The 16777-nt window shown below is 34.1% G+C and overlaps 1 protein-coding gene across 1 annotated transcript; it reads right to left on the bottom strand.

Moving 5' to 3' along the window:
* Nucleotides 1-807: 807 nt before the first annotated feature.
* LOC143563388 (GDSL esterase/lipase At3g48460-like) lies at nt 808-3152 on the bottom strand. The gene is made up of 2 exons (XM_077050937.1): nt 2511-3152; nt 808-1370 (listed from the first exon to the last, which is right to left on the bottom strand). Exons 1-2 carry the CDS (start codon nt 3141-3143, stop codon nt 864-866), a joined length of 1140 nt encoding a protein of 379 aa, XP_076907052.1. The 5' UTR covers nt 3144-3152; the 3' UTR covers nt 808-863.
* Nucleotides 3153-16777: the final 13625 nt, after the last annotated feature.

Raw genomic sequence — 16777 nt, 5'->3', positions numbered from 1 at the left:
ACCCACTGGACTCACTCACAACCTACTTGTTTATATCTTGGGTTTGGTAATCGAGTTCGAACCCGTTGTCTCTTCATCGAATAAACATGATGATCGACACCAAAAGATGAAGAAAAATACTCAAGAGTGCTCACTTCTCAAAGTACGAATAAGCATATGCCAAAGCCGGTTAATATTGCAAATTAAAAAGTATAAACGGCTCAAACTGTTGTTTAGTTCAAAAAAGAAAAACAAGTGCAACGAGAATAATAACTAATAAACATAAGAAACTATTTAGACCCTATACTAGATACGACTCGTGAAGGGGAAACACCACGGTTTTGTTTTCTTAGTTAACAAGACTCATAATCAAACGAAGAAAAAGAACGACAATATTATCTATCAATAATAAAGGGGCAGGGTCTGCTAGAATTGTAATGTTCTAGTGACTCATACCCTTCAACAATCATCTTACATTTCATGTGCTCGGATCATGTAAAAACAAACTTCGATGTCAAGGTTCAAGAAAAAATAACCTTTGTGACACGATTGGTAGATAAGAAGTTAAAGATTGTGAAGGACATATACAATCGAGCCGATGGACAATGATACAACATGTCGTGTGTTGCATTTTCTACTAACTACGATTGTATGCTCATCAGCAATGGTAATTATAAAATGTAAGTTATATAAGTACTTGGTTAAGTGATTTACACTTTGCCAAAAGGAGTTGATTTCGCATGCTCTTCGATGAATGATCCTTGAATGTCGTTACCCTAATTTTATTAATTAACTCGCTAAAGATACAAATAACTCAAATCAATCCACTTATGAAGTTGTTGTTGCTAAATGAATAAACATTACAAAAAGACATTTATTGTCATCTAGCCTGAGTTTTGTTTACTTCTCAACAAGTACTTAAACGGTGGCCGAGTATAAGGACCATTAAGAAACATATCAGAAACTACTTTATACATAGCTTCGGTAAGGTGAACTCCATCCCAGTTGATATACTGAGAGGGGTTTTGACACGAGCTTGCAGCTCGGGACCCACAAGTAGCAGCAACGTCGAAGTTGTAGGGTTCACCAATATGTCCACAACATACTTTGTAAAGCTCACGGAAGCCTAGCCTTGGTGCGTTCTTTATCACATAACGATAAGCGTTCCAATAATCAGCATAGACAATAATTGCTTTCGGGTATTTTATTCTTAGGTTTCGAATGTTGGTTTGGAGAATGGTGTTATGGATATAGCTTTGGTTGTTGATCGTGCCTACGCAACCCATGTCGTCACGGTCAGTCTCGGGTGAAAGGTACATGGCTAGGGTTAGGCAACCCGTTGGAGGGAGGCCTTGTACCACTATGTATTTTGCACCTTTGCTCAGTAATGCCTAGCAAAAGAATATTCAATTCTTGTAAGTAATACATTAAAAAATTCATAAGTGGCCAGATTTATATATTTCTCAAGAACATAAAATGAGCTAAAAGAGTTCAAGCATTTTGCAATCAAAAAAGAATAATTTGACATAATACTAACATATGACTGTCTAGAAAAATAACTATTTTGGTAATTTGATGTGAAATAATATTTACTTACACATAACTGTTTACACCTAGTAAATATCCTTTTTGAGTCCGATCCAATCGTCCAAAAAGTTCGATCGGCAACCGACAATAGGATCCTTTTCCGAAGAATAGCTAATTTTTATTGATATTTTGAAAATTAATTTCGGGATTTATTTTATTTACGCGTATTTGTTTATTTTTTTGAACTACTGTTTTTTAAAAAAAAAATGTTCATTCATAAGATATGAATCCTCACCGGTTGGAAAGACAAAACATATTATTTATTTATATTTTGCAAATTGAAAATAAATAATATTAATTTTTGTGTATTGCCCGATAATAATTCTAACTTTAAAAATTATCATCAACGGTCCCAACTTTCAACGATTTTTGTCTCAATGAACATCTGTTAAAAACATTTAATGCCGTTAAGTTTTTTTCCGAGTTTCAAACCGATGTTTTAGGGCTTTTGATCGAAAGAACGATACGAGTCGACCAATGTAAAACTTATCTCGAAACGTTGGTCCAAGCGACAAAACAATGTTTCAATTAGGATGTTTGAATTACCAATTAACAAAAATCAAGTCATTTGAATCATCGTTTCGAGATAAGTTTGACATCAGTCGAATCGTATTGTTCTTCCGATCAAAAGCCCTAAAACATTGGTTTGAAAATTGAAACTCAGAAAAAACTTAATGATGTTAAGTGTTTTATAACGGAGCTCCACCAAGACAAAAATAGCTGAAAGTTGGTACCGCTGATAATGATATTTAAAGTTATTATCAACCAATACACAAAAGTTAAAATTATTTATTTAATAATTTCTAGTTTTCCTTATTTTAGTTATTTATAGATAAGCAAAATTTGCATTTGTCACCTACTCAACCATAAAAATAACGTCTACTTATTTTCTCATAAATAATAATAATAATAATAATAATAATAATAATAATAATAATAATTACCTCAACAAACCCTGTGACACTGCGAATGGCTCGCCGTCTAATGGTGTTTCCGGTGACACTCGAACCAATGGTGTAAGCATAGTCATTAGCTCCAATCTCACCAGCCCAAACCAATGCATCCTTAAACACATTAGCACACTCTCTAGGTGTTAATATTGCATTTTTACATTTCAACCCCTCTAATGTTTTAATAAACCAATTTAATTGTGTTTGTAATGATTGTGTTGTTATAGATAATGTAAGGTTATTTTTGACAAAAAACGCGTGTCGGATCGCGGTGGACCCGGCAACCGCGTAGTTAATGCCGTTCGAGGTGTCGGCTTTTCGGTTTAGGTAGGGTGGGAGGAAAGGTAGTTTTAGGGATTGTGTTATGAAGTCTATGACTAAACGGCCGTCTGAATAACGGTTGGTTGGGTGGTGGAAATATGTACGGCCGTATGGGAGGTTGGACACGTGGCTGAAGCCACTTGGGCCTGTGTCAGAGGCCGTGTTGCCCGTGTCGGTGTAGGAGTCTCCGAAGGCGTAGATTTTGGTGAAGGAGTGTGGGGGAGGGGTAGCGGAAGTTAGGGTAAGAAGGAGGCAGAAGGTAATGGTAGCGGTAGCGACGACGGTGGTGGTAGTGGAGATTGTCATGGTTATTAACGTCTTTAGGTTTGGAGAGTGCTACTTGGTTATATAGTGAGAGGTGGTATGAAAAGACTGTTTTACTCTTTATGGAAATTATAGTCAAAAGTATATGTAGTTATGTACATAAATATGTTTCATTTAAAAGTTAGGTTGGTGAAAACTGTCTTTTTGAGAGCTAATATGATATTGGTTTCATGATTTTGATGACATGGTTAAAATAAGATGTCATTTTGAGAACAAGAATGGTAATAAATTTAGTTGTAACTTTTTAAAACAACTTAAACATCTGTTTATTGACTATTAGATTTGACGGTATAGTTTGTGTCTCTTTATTGAAATTGGATTATTTCTTAATTAAATGTGTATTTACTTAAACAGTTAAACACATGTTTATCAAATATTAGACTTGAACCTTCACTCGTTAAAAAAAAAATTATCCAATATTTTGGTTTCACCAGGCTAAAAAGCCTTGAGTATTTATATGCAATTAAGCTAGTGCTTGTGGTGTAATTTTTAAACTAAAAATGGTGACATTTAAGTCATAATAGTCGCTATAAGTAGGTGAAATAAAAGTATTGTAGTTATAGTTATTCATTAACATTTATTGTTAAATTATGTTTGAGTTAAGTGTCATTTTAGTACCTGTGGTTTATTTCATTACGCAATTTTAGTACCTTTTTTGAATTTATTGCAAATGACTACCTCACTTTTCTAAAACTTGCTATTTTAGTACTTTCTTCTAACCTCGTTTATTTTTGTGCGTTAAGTCAGGGGTATTTCGTAACTTTGTTATTTTATTTATTTTTTTCTTTAATATTAAATGACTTCACCTTTATGCTTTTTCATAAGCCTAAATGCCCAAATCCTAACACCTGCCCATCAATCGTTCATCGATTCTTCAAACTCCCGGCTTCATTGATCATCGAATCTTCAAGCAATGGAGCAATTTCATTCAAAATATGGCTGATTGTGGTTTGTTCCACAGGAATCGATGGCCATTGTTCAGCCATATTGCCTGATTGCTCAAATAATTTAGTAGTGTATTGCTGGCCACCACCACCACCACCACCATTCCAGATCTGTTCCAAACAGCGGCGACGTTTGGGCCGGTGTTTCTTGTCGCCTCCACGATTCATTTGGAAGTGTATAATCTTGATTTAAAGCTTCATTAACAGAATATGTTTTTGGATTGCAAAATTGAAGTATATGCTGATTTTGGTGTTGACAACGATGGCAATGGTGGGTGGTTATGGAAGTATAAAACGGACAAAAAAGAAAAAAAAAATAAATAGAATAACGAAGTTACCAAATTACCCTTCACTTAACGTACAAAAATAAACGATGTTAGACTAAAGTACTAAAATAACAAGTTTTAGAAAAGTGAGGTAGTAATTTACAATAAATTCAAAAATGATACTAAAGTTGCATAATAAAGCAAACCACGGATACTAAAATGACACTTAACTCATTATGTTTTATTACAATTAAATTTCAATTTTCAAGTTATATTACAGTGATGTGATGTAGGGTAGATTTGACATTCAAATTCTAAAAAGAGAAATAAATATGGTCGCTAAAAGAAATAGCAAAATAAGTTATGGGTGTATATCAAATTTAATACTCATTATAAATTTGAACACTTAAGACATAATTCAACATCCTCATTAATTGAAACACTATGATTATATTTTATTACAAAATATCTATACACACATCATAGTCCCACACAGTTCTCACACATAGAACACCCAAATTATTACAATACAATTGGTAGTTTAATGGAGAATGAAGTTGTACATGTTAGTAAAGCTAAAATGTAGTTATTATTCCACAATTACTATAAATCTTGTGACCAACTCATGCTTAATGTTTGTACTTGCATTTGCACTTGATTCTTGTGAGTTGAACTACTCAACTTTTTAAAGATATCTATTCTAATTATATAAAGTTTTGAAACTTAATTTAATATTTACTTGCTTCTTTAAAATATCCATCTTTAAGTTATTAATAAATCCATAAAATGGTTCTAGAACCAAATCAAGCCTCATATTCCATGTATAGTTTGAACTTATGTCATTTACCATTTAATAAAGAGGAGGTTGAGAGTATAAATTGCCTCATATTCCATTTTTATATAGTTTGTATTTATGTCATTTGACATTATTATAGAGGGGGTTGAGAGTAATAATTTAGGATGTGAGAGGGTGGTTGATGAAGTTCGCAATAAAGGTATAAATGCTCTATGGTTCTCATTTCCTGATCCACCTACCTTAGTCGGTTGTTTATTGGTTGGTTATTCATTTTGTCCATTTTACATATATTTTTATTATTTCATATAACCAATAGATTTGTAGTTTAATGGTATCAATGTATCTGTTAAGATAGACTGCGCTTTAAAAAGTAAATGTTTAAGTCTCATAATAGATAAAATGAGGTATTAAAATGTCGTAAAAACACTCGATTAGATGGAAAGAGTCTCCTAATTTGAAATACTATATAGAAAATACAAGTTTAATTTCCGTCTATGTGTTCTAGCAAAAATTGTCACTTTTATCTAAAGGTTTGAATCTTGCATTGGCAATGTACGTGTGATTTACATTTCTTGAAAATTTTGGTCCACTTAACTAACACCGTTTGTACTTATCTATACAAAATGGTTCATAGAAAAGCCAAAAAAATATTATGAGAAAAACGAGAAAACTACTGTCAACCAATCACTTTTTTTTGTTTATTTTTTCATTTCTTTTAATTATAAGGTTAGTATTGTGAAAAGATATATAGCTCACAAAATTACATATATATAACTTATGAAGTTATATATCTTATACTCGTTACATATACGTAACTTGAGAGTATACATATGTAACTTGTTAACTACATATATTGCTTTTTCTTTTCCAAATATTAATAAGATATAGAAAGAATGAAAAAAAAATGTTTGAAATGTTTGTTTACAAAGTTTTCTCATACGCTCTCGTATATATGATTTCCTATTTAAATGTAGGAAAGTTTGTGAGAACGAAAAATTGTAGTGGGACAAACAAATGGCCATTTAAGACTACCCATGTCTAATGTATTTAACTCCACATGGGGCTCTCTTTTCTTATCGTTTTTAAGTTGGTATCAATAACATTTTTAAGTTGATATCAATAACTCTTTTATGAAATTGTTGTTTCACTAAATAAATAATTTTATAAGTACAACTAATAAATGCCAATCTGAGTCGTATATTGGGCTTAGCTGACTTAAGACCATCTCCAATAGTTTTAGGTTTAAACCAGCCATATCACTGCCACATCAACTTTCTTAAAAACCATCTTTTTTACTCCAACAATACATCTTCTAAAACCATCTTTACATTTTCACATCATCACTTACTTTTACAACTATTTTAAATAAGAATTTCACAATACTATATAATATTTATTTTTTATAATTTTTATTTAAATAAATAGCAATATAATAAAATTTTAGGAAAAAGTAGATTAACTAAACTATAACAAATAGATAAACTAAAAAGTTACATAATTTAAAATGCCAATTAATAAATCGATAATAAAATCATTAAAAATAAATAATAAAATCAAATTAAGCGTTGTAAAATCGATAATAAAATCGTTAAAAAACTAGCCGCTAAAAAATTTAACCGTTAAACTAGTCGTTACGTAAATTATACACAAACAAAAAGACATGATTTTTGAAATAAATATAAAAAATATGTATATATGTATAATATTTTAATATATTTTAAAAATATAAATATGGATATATATATATATTTGTGTGTGGAGTGAAAGATGTGAGTTTGGGGCCCACAATGGTTTGTTTTATTGGTTTGAAAAACCAAACCTCAAACCTTGGTTTTTGGTTTGAACCAACCACTCCAATGGTTTAGATGATTTTTGGTTTGGTTTGAACCTAGAAAAACTAACCATTGGAGATGGTCTAATAGTTATCTTTTAAATAAATTAGTTAATAAAGGACAACCTAAGGCCAACGGCCTTTAAGCTAGTGATGTCAAGGAGTTAAGTTGTATGATGTTTGTTTTGTCGTTTTAAAAGTAACGGTTTAAATCCCATGAAATGTGGATGACAGTAAAATCAAAATGTTGTTAAAAATAAAAATTTAACCTAAGCCATTTATATGATATCTGGTCCTGGAAACGATTAATTGATATGATGAAAACATTGTTATCACATTTAATAATTGTTTGGTTGTTTTTTTATCATTTCGTGTTAATGGCTTGACTATAAACGGGTTGTGGGGAACATACCCAAATTCCATTAAAGAGGAAGCAAAACGATAAATCCATCATAAATTCAATGAATCATTTTCTGAAAGAGAAAACTAATCATCTAAAGATTCAAAATATTATATCCTTCGAAGGCCGATCCTTAATCTCTAGATTCAATGTGGAAGACATTCGAGAGGTTGTATAGTGTTGTGGTAAATTGGTAATGAATAGTCCCCCGACCTAGATGGCTTCACAATCAATTTTATTATACAATTTTGCTATATATTAATGCTCATTCATTTCCTTCGTCCCAAAAATAAAAGACCCCACTCTTATAGTTGACAACGTCATATTGTATTTTTTTTGAACTAATGTTTCTACTTTCTATCATGTCTTAAGTGAGATTAGAACCCACAACTCTTTAGTTGAAGGCCATACGCATTTGTTATTAGACCAGACTAGTGTTCGTAACATCTTAAATCTTGTAACATTGATGCATTTACAAAATAATTTTGTAGCATCCTAAATTTTGAAAGACTTAAAAATATATTTTAATTGTGGAATAGCAGGACTCAAAAGTCTTTTGCTTATGCACAATAACAGCTTAGCTTCAATGTTTACATACCATCTTTTTCATCTACGACATATTATGAGGTATTAATTTAACTAATTATACAAATCATTGCTAATATTCGAGATGTGGGTTCATGATGAGCAATAATGTGAAAGAAAATGGCTATTTGTTCATGAATATCCTAACTTCTGTTTGAGTTTTATCATCCAAATGTCTTAAGCGTGTCACGCAACTTCATGCAACAAATTCAAACTATCTTAAGTTGTGATATAGCTGACATATTGCCACTCTCGTAAAATACCTACACAAAATCGAACATCGTTCTATTTTATTTAAGGGTATTAAACACATGGTTTACTCATTTCACATTTGACTACGAAGTACCAACATGTAACATGAAACTATTAATCAAGAAACAATTGTGATAACTTGAAGTACCAACATGTAACATGAAACTATTAATCAAGAAACAATTGTGATAACTGGGTTAACCATGTTAAAATGAATCTTCAATCTTCATCATCTTTGCTTAAGTTCACGAGTTGTTAAACTAAGTTGGTCCATATCATTTGATATATGTATGTATGTATAAATTACATGAAAAGAAAATGAAAATGTGTACCTAAAATTTGAGATGCAAGTCATGCAACAAGTTATATCAAAAAAGTATATGATTACCACATGCAACTATAAATTATCTGCTTCATTGTGCAAGGTGGTGTCTAGGTCAGAGTCCATTGAAGCGTGGGTTAAACTTTTGATATTACCCCGTTGCACATTACAAGTTGTCAAGCCTTCCAACCGACAGGAGCGTAGGTCGGGGAATAGGAAATCCTTACAATGTCATTCTATTCGACAGGCCCAAGCAAGTTGGGGTGATGGAAGCGGATGTGTTGATCTTATCCAATCGCTCTTTAACCAACCGATGGATATGGGCTCAAGAGCCGATGAGGGCTCCTTCGGGGGTGATCATTCGAGGGAGGGCATCAATGTTAAGCAATGTATTCGGAAAGTTGTTGATGGGCACTTCACGGCCGCAGTTAAAGTTTTGTGCTCTTCGGGTGTTGCTCCTCTTGGTGACGCTACTATGAAAGCGTTGCTTGATAAGAATCCCGTTTTTCCCCCGCCTGCCTTACTCTCGGTGGCCCCTTTGGTTGTGGACGTTGAAAGTGTCCTAGGGTGTATTAAATCGTTTCCTAAAGGGACTTCCTGTGGTAGAGATGGGCTTAGGGCCCAACATATTTTGGATGCCCTATGCGGGGAAGGATCCGCGATTGCCGTGGGGTTGCTTAAGGTTATCACTGAGGTGGTTAACTTGTGGTTAGGGGGGAGATGCCCTATTTCTTTGGCGGAGTTTGTGGCTTCGGCCCCTCTAACGCCACTGCTTAAGCCCGACATTGGGGTTAGGCCTAAGTCCGTTGGCGCGATTTGGAGAAGACTTGTATCCAAAGTGGCTATGAGGAGTGTTGGGAAAGAGATGGCAAAATACCTTGGTGATTTCAATTCTGGGTGGGGATCCCGAGTGGAGCGGAGGCGGTGCTTCATAGCGCGAATAGATTTCTTAATATGTTCCACTCGGATGGGTCGTTGACTTTGCTTACAGTAGATTTTTCTAATGCCTTCAACCTGGTGGATAGGACCACACTCTTGCAAGAAGTTCGTGCCAGATGCCCATCTATTTCCCTATGGGTTGATTTTCTTTACGGGCAACCTGCTAGGCTATATGTAGGGAATGATTGTATCCAGTCAACTACTGGGGTTCAACAAGGTGATCCTTTAGGACCCCTTCTCTTTACTTTAGCTTTACACCCCCTCATTCATCAAGTACGAGATGGTTGCAAGTTACTTTTCCATGCATGGTACTTAGATGATGGCACGATTATAGGAGACACCATTGAAGTGGCTAAAGCCTTGGATATAATTAGATCTAAGGGGCCAAGTTTAGGGCTTGAGCTTAATATTAAAAAGACAGAAGTATACTGGCCGTCGTGCAATGGGGTAAAGACAAAAGTAGGTTTATTTCCTGTCGGGATTGGGAGACCGGAGTTAGGGGTAAAACTCCTTGGAGGTGCAGTTAGCCGGGATGCTGGGTTTATCAGTAGTTTGGCCATTACCAGAGCTTCAAGAGCTGTGGAACTAATGAGATGTCTTACTCATCTGCGTGACCCTCAATGCAGTGGCGGACCCATAAATAATATTTATGGTGGGCAGAAATTTTTAGCGGTCGTTTGACTAATATTATATAAAAAAATTTCGATAGCCTGTTTAAATAAAATATAGCCCAACTAAATTTGATATAATTAACAAAGACATCAAACATTATTACTTATATATAATAAGTGGCATAACTAAACTTTTAACCGAAGGTTGTATCGTATGATATACGTTTTTCAACTGATGCAAAATAGACTAATGAAGTAATAACATAAAAAACTTTTTAACATAAAAATCTAAACGTCTTATAAACTAAATTTTGTACACTAAGAAAGTATAAATTTATTAAAACAAATTTAAGGCGGAACAGAAACAAATAAATTATAAATGTACAACAAGTGAGAAAATGATTTTTTTTCTTTACTGTTATTTTAGTTTGTATTTAAATTATATGCTAAGTAATATCATGTTTTATGTATATTTATTAGTTAAAATATATATTTATAAAAGGATAAATAAAGAATAATGAAAATTAAAAAAACATAATATACATTATTTCCATATGAGAAAGTTTTATTAGATTATAATAAATAATTAAATTATTTAAAGTTTGAATAGTATATTGATGTATGTAGCTTTTGTGTAAAGACTCACACTATTACATAAAAGGATTAGAAAGAAAGTCATCTTCTCCATAAAGAGAAAATGGAGGTTTTCCTATACAGACTTTGCCGGAAAAGTTTTCCGATCAATCAAAATTTACTCTTTTCTTTTCTTCAATAGTTTTAAAAGTTCAAAGGGGGCGACTATAAAATTTGACGGGGGCGCTCGCGATTTTCACATACTTATTACGCTAAAATGAAAAATTTTAAGGTGGGCGGCTGCCCCCCTTCCTGAAAGCTTGTGTCCGCCCTTGCCTCAATGTGAGCTTCTCTTGCTTCGCTCATGTATGGGGGTGGCTAAATTGTTGTTTGGACTCCGAACATGTCAGCCTATGTTTGTTAAGGAAGCTGTCTCTGTTTTTGACAAAGGGCTTCGAGCGGCGATTGAGGATATTGTGGTATGTGGGGGTCTGTTTTTGGGGATTTTCAATGGAGATTAGCCTCTCTCCCTATCCATTTCGGTGGTTTAGGGTTATATTCAGCTTAGGATGTTTTCACATATACTTTCGTCGCCTCGAGAGCACAATCTTGGAAGTTACATGACCACATTTTGCGTGATTGTGGTGGTGATGGGTTGGATTCCGATTTTGGGTGTGCGATGGATTATTTGCACAACTCTATTCCCGATTTTGATCTTGGCGGGTTTGCTAATAAGGACACCGCCCACCTAAAGCCCAAAATGCTTTGGCGAGTACCCTTTATAGTAAAACCCTCCAAAGTTTGGGAGAAAATTTTGGCATGTCCTCTCGTCAAAGAGCGGTATTAGAATGTCTTCAGGCTCCTCATGCTCAAGACTTTTTGACTGTCACCCCAATCGAAGGGTTAGGCCAACACATGTCAGCAGTGGAGTACCGAACCATTCTTAAATATCGTTTAATGATCCCCCTGTTCCCAGTTGATGAGTCATGCCCGATCTGTCGTAAGGTTTGTTTAGATAATTTTGGTGAACACGCGGTTCATTGCAAAGAACTCCCTGGGTTTAAATATAGACATGATTTGGTCAGGGGATGTCCTTTGTGATGTGTTAAAACGGGCGGAAATCTCGGCAAGAAAAGAGGCTCCTGTGAATTTCTTGTCGGATCCACGTGAAGGAAGGTCTACTCTCCGACCAGTGGACATTCTTGTGTTTGGATGGGCGGGGGGGGGGGGGGGGGAAGCATGCTTGTGTGGACCTTACTGGGGTGTCCCCTCTTGTCGGGCTTAGGGACATTGGGTTTGTTGCTAGGCATGTCGTGCTAAAGGCAGAAGCAGGAAAAATTGCTATGCACGAGAAGGCGTGTGTGGAGAATCAACACGCCTTCATTTCTTTTGCTTTTGACACATTCGGGTCTCTTGCCCCCGATGCTGTTGCGTTTCTAAAAAGAGTTCAGCGGGTCGTGCACAGTATCTTATCGACGCCGAAGAACGATTGTTTTCAGTAGAATCGGTTTTGCCATTCAAAAGGGGGTGGCGGCGCAGCTTGTTGCCCGCTTACCTGCATCTTTATTGTAATTTGATCCTTTTATTTTTAACATAAATTTTATAAAAAATAAATAAATAAATTAGAATCAGTATACACAAAAGAGGCAAAAGTTTATCCCAAATTAAGAATCACCATTGTATTACAACAATTGAACCGTTTAAAAAAATGTGGGTAAAAAGAAACACGAAATGGGTAGTTTTTAGGTAGGCAAGGATCAGGAATTTTTTTAGTTTGACCCGAGGGTCACTGGCGGGTCAAAATTATGTAAATATAGGCTTCAAATGTTGTCATTTTTTAGTTTGAAAACCTCGGGGCTTGTAGTTGTTCTATATTGTTAGGCATTCGATAGTTGAGGAACTAAACCGTCATTGTCCAATAGTTAGGGTTATACTCTTATCTATACTTAATGATGGGCAAAAATGTAATTTCATAACTATCTTTGATGCACAATGTACAAAATGTACAAGTGTATTTTGCAACTGCCCACAAAACCCAGCATATACCGTGTGGTCTGTGGTGGGTGATTCAATATTCATATAACCCTAACGTTGTGTTCTCGAGTTCACTTAAAGGAAAGGAATGGAAAGAAGAAAACTGTTGTATTCCACAGGTTTTTTTTTAAAGAAATGAAAGGAACAATATGAGTTGTGTTCCCGAGTTTTATTGAAGGAAAAGAAAATAAAAAGAAATGGAGGGGGTAGCGAAGGAAATTGAAGAGTACATTTGAAGGGATTAGATGATTGGTTTCATTCCGAATTGAAAGGAAATGAAAGGAAAGAGATGTGACAAGTTAATGAAAAAAAAGTGATGGAAAATCTTTTATTTTCTTTCCTTTCTTTCTTATATTCCCGTGTTCATTTGTGAAAAGAGAAAAAATATAAAGTTTTTATTATGAATCCACCGACGTTTTTTTGGATGACCACTTTTTCAAAGGTGAATCCACCGACGATTTTTTATGACCATTTCTTTCAAAGCAATAATGCATGTTTGTCCCCCCTAAATAGTATTCACAAACAGTATTCTAACATTATAAATAGAGTGTATGTATAACGAGTACTGGCATCCCAAAAGATATTACATTCTCACTTTTCTTATCCCCTGTCTCTTTATCAATTAAATAATCTTGTTGTAATTAAGAGTAATATCATAACACGTTATCAGCACGAGCCGCTTATATCCTAACCAAGAAAGGTAATAGACACAAAGGTATCTACATAAGCATCATAAACATTTCTTTAATTATGTACATTAGATATATATCTATGCATATACATATACTAACTAATATACTGAGTAATAGCAATAATGTGTATAAACATTGTTATTAAAATTTGATAACTATTTTAGAAGTTAGATTTATTTACACTAACAATTCTATTCTTATTATTGTGCATACTAATTATATATATTTTATAAAATAAACTGTATTTAATATCTTATTTATTATCTTACTTTAAAATAATTAATATTATATATTATATATACACACACACACAAACGGTAATATTACCGTTATAAACGGTAATATAACCGTTATAAATGGGTTATAAACCTCCACTATAAATAACCAATCATTAACCCCATTTCATTACAACAAACATTCTTCTTATTAAATTTATCCAAGATAAAATTCTCAAAATGATTCACCCGGTTTTGATGTTGGTCACTATAATGCTTATACTACTTCTCATTCTAATTTTTAATCTCCCATCTGAAGAGTTCGGCATGTTCTTTTTCTTTTATATGTTTATAGCTCTACCAATGTATTGTATCTCATTGTTGATTGATATATATGGATTCTAATATTTATCTTATTATTTGCTCTATTATGTTTAGCAACAAAATGTCAAATATAGCAAAACTCGAATTCCCAGCACTCAACATTTCTGGAGAAAATTATATGTCTTGGACAGCAAATGTCAAAAGACATTTAAAATCTATGGATGTGTTAGACGCAATCCATGAACACAATGATTGCTCTGACCAGGATAAAGCAAGAGCTGATGTTTTCATCCATAAACATATTGATGAATTGCTACAGCATGAGTATTTTAATTATGATAACCCATATATGATATGGGAAGATTTGAAAAGCAGATTCGGTCATCTAAAGGAAGTTTTACTTCCTACTTCTAGAGATGAATGGAACAGTCTTAGGTTCCAAGATTTTAAGAGGGTAAATGATTACACCTCTGCTTTATACCGAATTTGTTCAAAGCTAGAATTTTGTGGGTATCCCGTAACAGAGGAAGAAAAGTTAGAGAAAACTTTCTCCACGTTTCATGCATCAAATATAAACTTGCAAACACATTATCGTTTGCAGAATTTTAAGAGATACTCTGATCTAAATGCATTACTCCTTGTAGCCGAGAAAAATAATGAATTATTGATGAAAAATCATCAATCTCGTCCCACGGGTTCACTAGCAATACCAGAAGCACATGTTGCTCACAAAAGTTCTCATAAAAATTCTGATCATAAATGGGAACAAAGTCGAGGACGAGGCCGTGGACGTGGACGTGGTCATTTTGACAAAAGGCATTTTAATGATCGTAAGCATCCATTCAAATGGAACAATAACTCTTACGGTCGTGGTCGTGGCCGTGGTCGTGGTCATAACCAGAGAGCCAATAATTATCATGTCCCACACAATACCAATTCCAACCACAAAAATAAATGGAATGAAGCTGGTAGGTCCGAAAACAATGGCACTTCATGTTTTAGATGTGGAAGTACAAACCACTGGGCAAAGGCTTGTCGCACAGCTCCACATCTGTGTGAACTGTACCAAGCCTCTCTAAAAGGAAAAGAGAAAGAAGTAAACCATGTTGATAACTTTAATAATATCAATGCTGAGCTGAGCGTTGAAGACTTTGGGATAGAACTTTGAAACAAAGTTGCTTGACTATTATAATTAGATGCAATTATTAAGTGTGTTCTCATTATCTTTAATTATGTAGTTTCTCTTCCATGTACTACTTGTGTTCCAATTAAAGTTCTTATTAAAATATCATATGTCTTCGTTATACACTTATTTTTTTTCTCTCTTAATATTTTTCAAGATTTAAAATGAAAATCACCGGAGCACAAGATCAAACAAATGAAGAAGATATATGTATAGCGGATAGTGGAGCCACGCATACTATACTTAGATCTAAAAAATATTTTTATGAACTGAAACCAACAAAAGGGATCATCAATACAATATCAGGTCCTACAAACTTGATAGAAGGAGTGGGAAAAGCTAATTTAGCATTACCAAATGGTACAAAGCTCAAAATAGAAAATGCTTTATTTTCCCCAAAATCAACAAGAAATTTGTTGAGTTTCAGAAACATATATCATAATGGATATGATACTCAGTCAAGGACTGTTAGTAATGAAAAATATTTGCATATCATAAGCAAAGATCAAATATTGGAAAAATTGCCAATGCTCCATTCTGGTTTGCATTATACATATATAAATGTGCCTCAAGCACATATGGCAGTCAAAGAAAATTGTTGCGATTCTGGTATCATAAACTTATGGCATGACAGATTAGGCCATCCAGGATCCACAATGATGAAAAGGATCATTGAAAATACACATGGGCATCCACTGAAAGGTCAAAAGATCCACAAAATAGATAAAATGCCTCAATGTACATCTTGTTCTCTTGGAAAATTAATTACAAGGCCTTCGCCATTAAAAGTCGATAAAGAAACACCAATGTTTCTTGAAAGAATTCAAGGTGACATATGTGGACCAATTCATCCACCATGTGGACCATTTAGATACTTCATGGTCTTAATAGACGCATCTAGCAGATGGTCTAATATCTCTTTATTATCGACTCGTAATGTTGCTTTTGCAAAATTTCTTGCTCAAATTATCAAATTACGTGCACATTTTCCGGATTATACCATTAAAAGAGTAAGGCTTGATAATGCGGGAGAATTTACATCACATGCTTTTGATGATTATTGCATGTCTGTGGGGATTGTTGTAGAACACCCTGTTGCTCATGTACACACACAAAATGGCTTAGCCGAGTCGTTGATCAAACGCCTACAGCTAATAGCTAGACCATTAATAATGAGGACAAAACTCCATGTTTCTATTTGGGGTCATGCAATTATGCATGCTGGATCATTAATCCGCGTAAGACCAAGTGCAAATCATAAATACTCTCCCACACAACTTGTTTCTGGAAATGAGCCAAATATCTCTCATCTTAGAATTTTTGGTTGTGCTGTGTATGTTCCTATTGCACCACCACAACGCACAAAAATGGGTCCCCAAAGAAGGTTGGGAATATATGTTGGATATGAAACATCTTCCATCATAAGATACCTTGAACCTTTAACAGGTGATGTATTTACAGCACGTTTTGCTGATTGTCATTTTAACGAGACAATGTTCCCAGCATTAGGGGGAGAAATGAAAAAGCAAGAAAGAGATATATCATGGTGTGTACCATCATTGTTACACCTAGACCCAAGATCAAAACAAAGTGAGACAGAGGTTCAAAAAATAATACATCTACAAGAAATTGCAAATCAGTTACCTGAT

This window comes from Bidens hawaiensis, unplaced genomic scaffold (assembly GCF_021521415.1).
Source record: "Bidens hawaiensis isolate Kalapana, Puna unplaced genomic scaffold, B.hawaiensis_p1.1 tig00021378_1, whole genome shotgun sequence".
Classification (NCBI taxonomy): domain Eukaryota; kingdom Viridiplantae; phylum Streptophyta; class Magnoliopsida; order Asterales; family Asteraceae; genus Bidens; species Bidens hawaiensis.
This window is presented reverse-complemented; position numbering and strand designations above follow the sequence as displayed.

Bases quoted from the DNA above. Each gene is read 5' to 3' on its own strand.
- LOC143563388 (XM_077050937.1), bottom strand. From the start codon at position 3,143: ATGACAATCTCCACTACCACCACCGTCGTCGCTACCGCTACCATTACC. The intron at 1,371-2,510 runs GTAATTATTATT...TTCTTTTGCTAG, and splicing joins GTGTCACAGGGTTTGTTGAG to GCATTACTGAGCAAAGGTGC.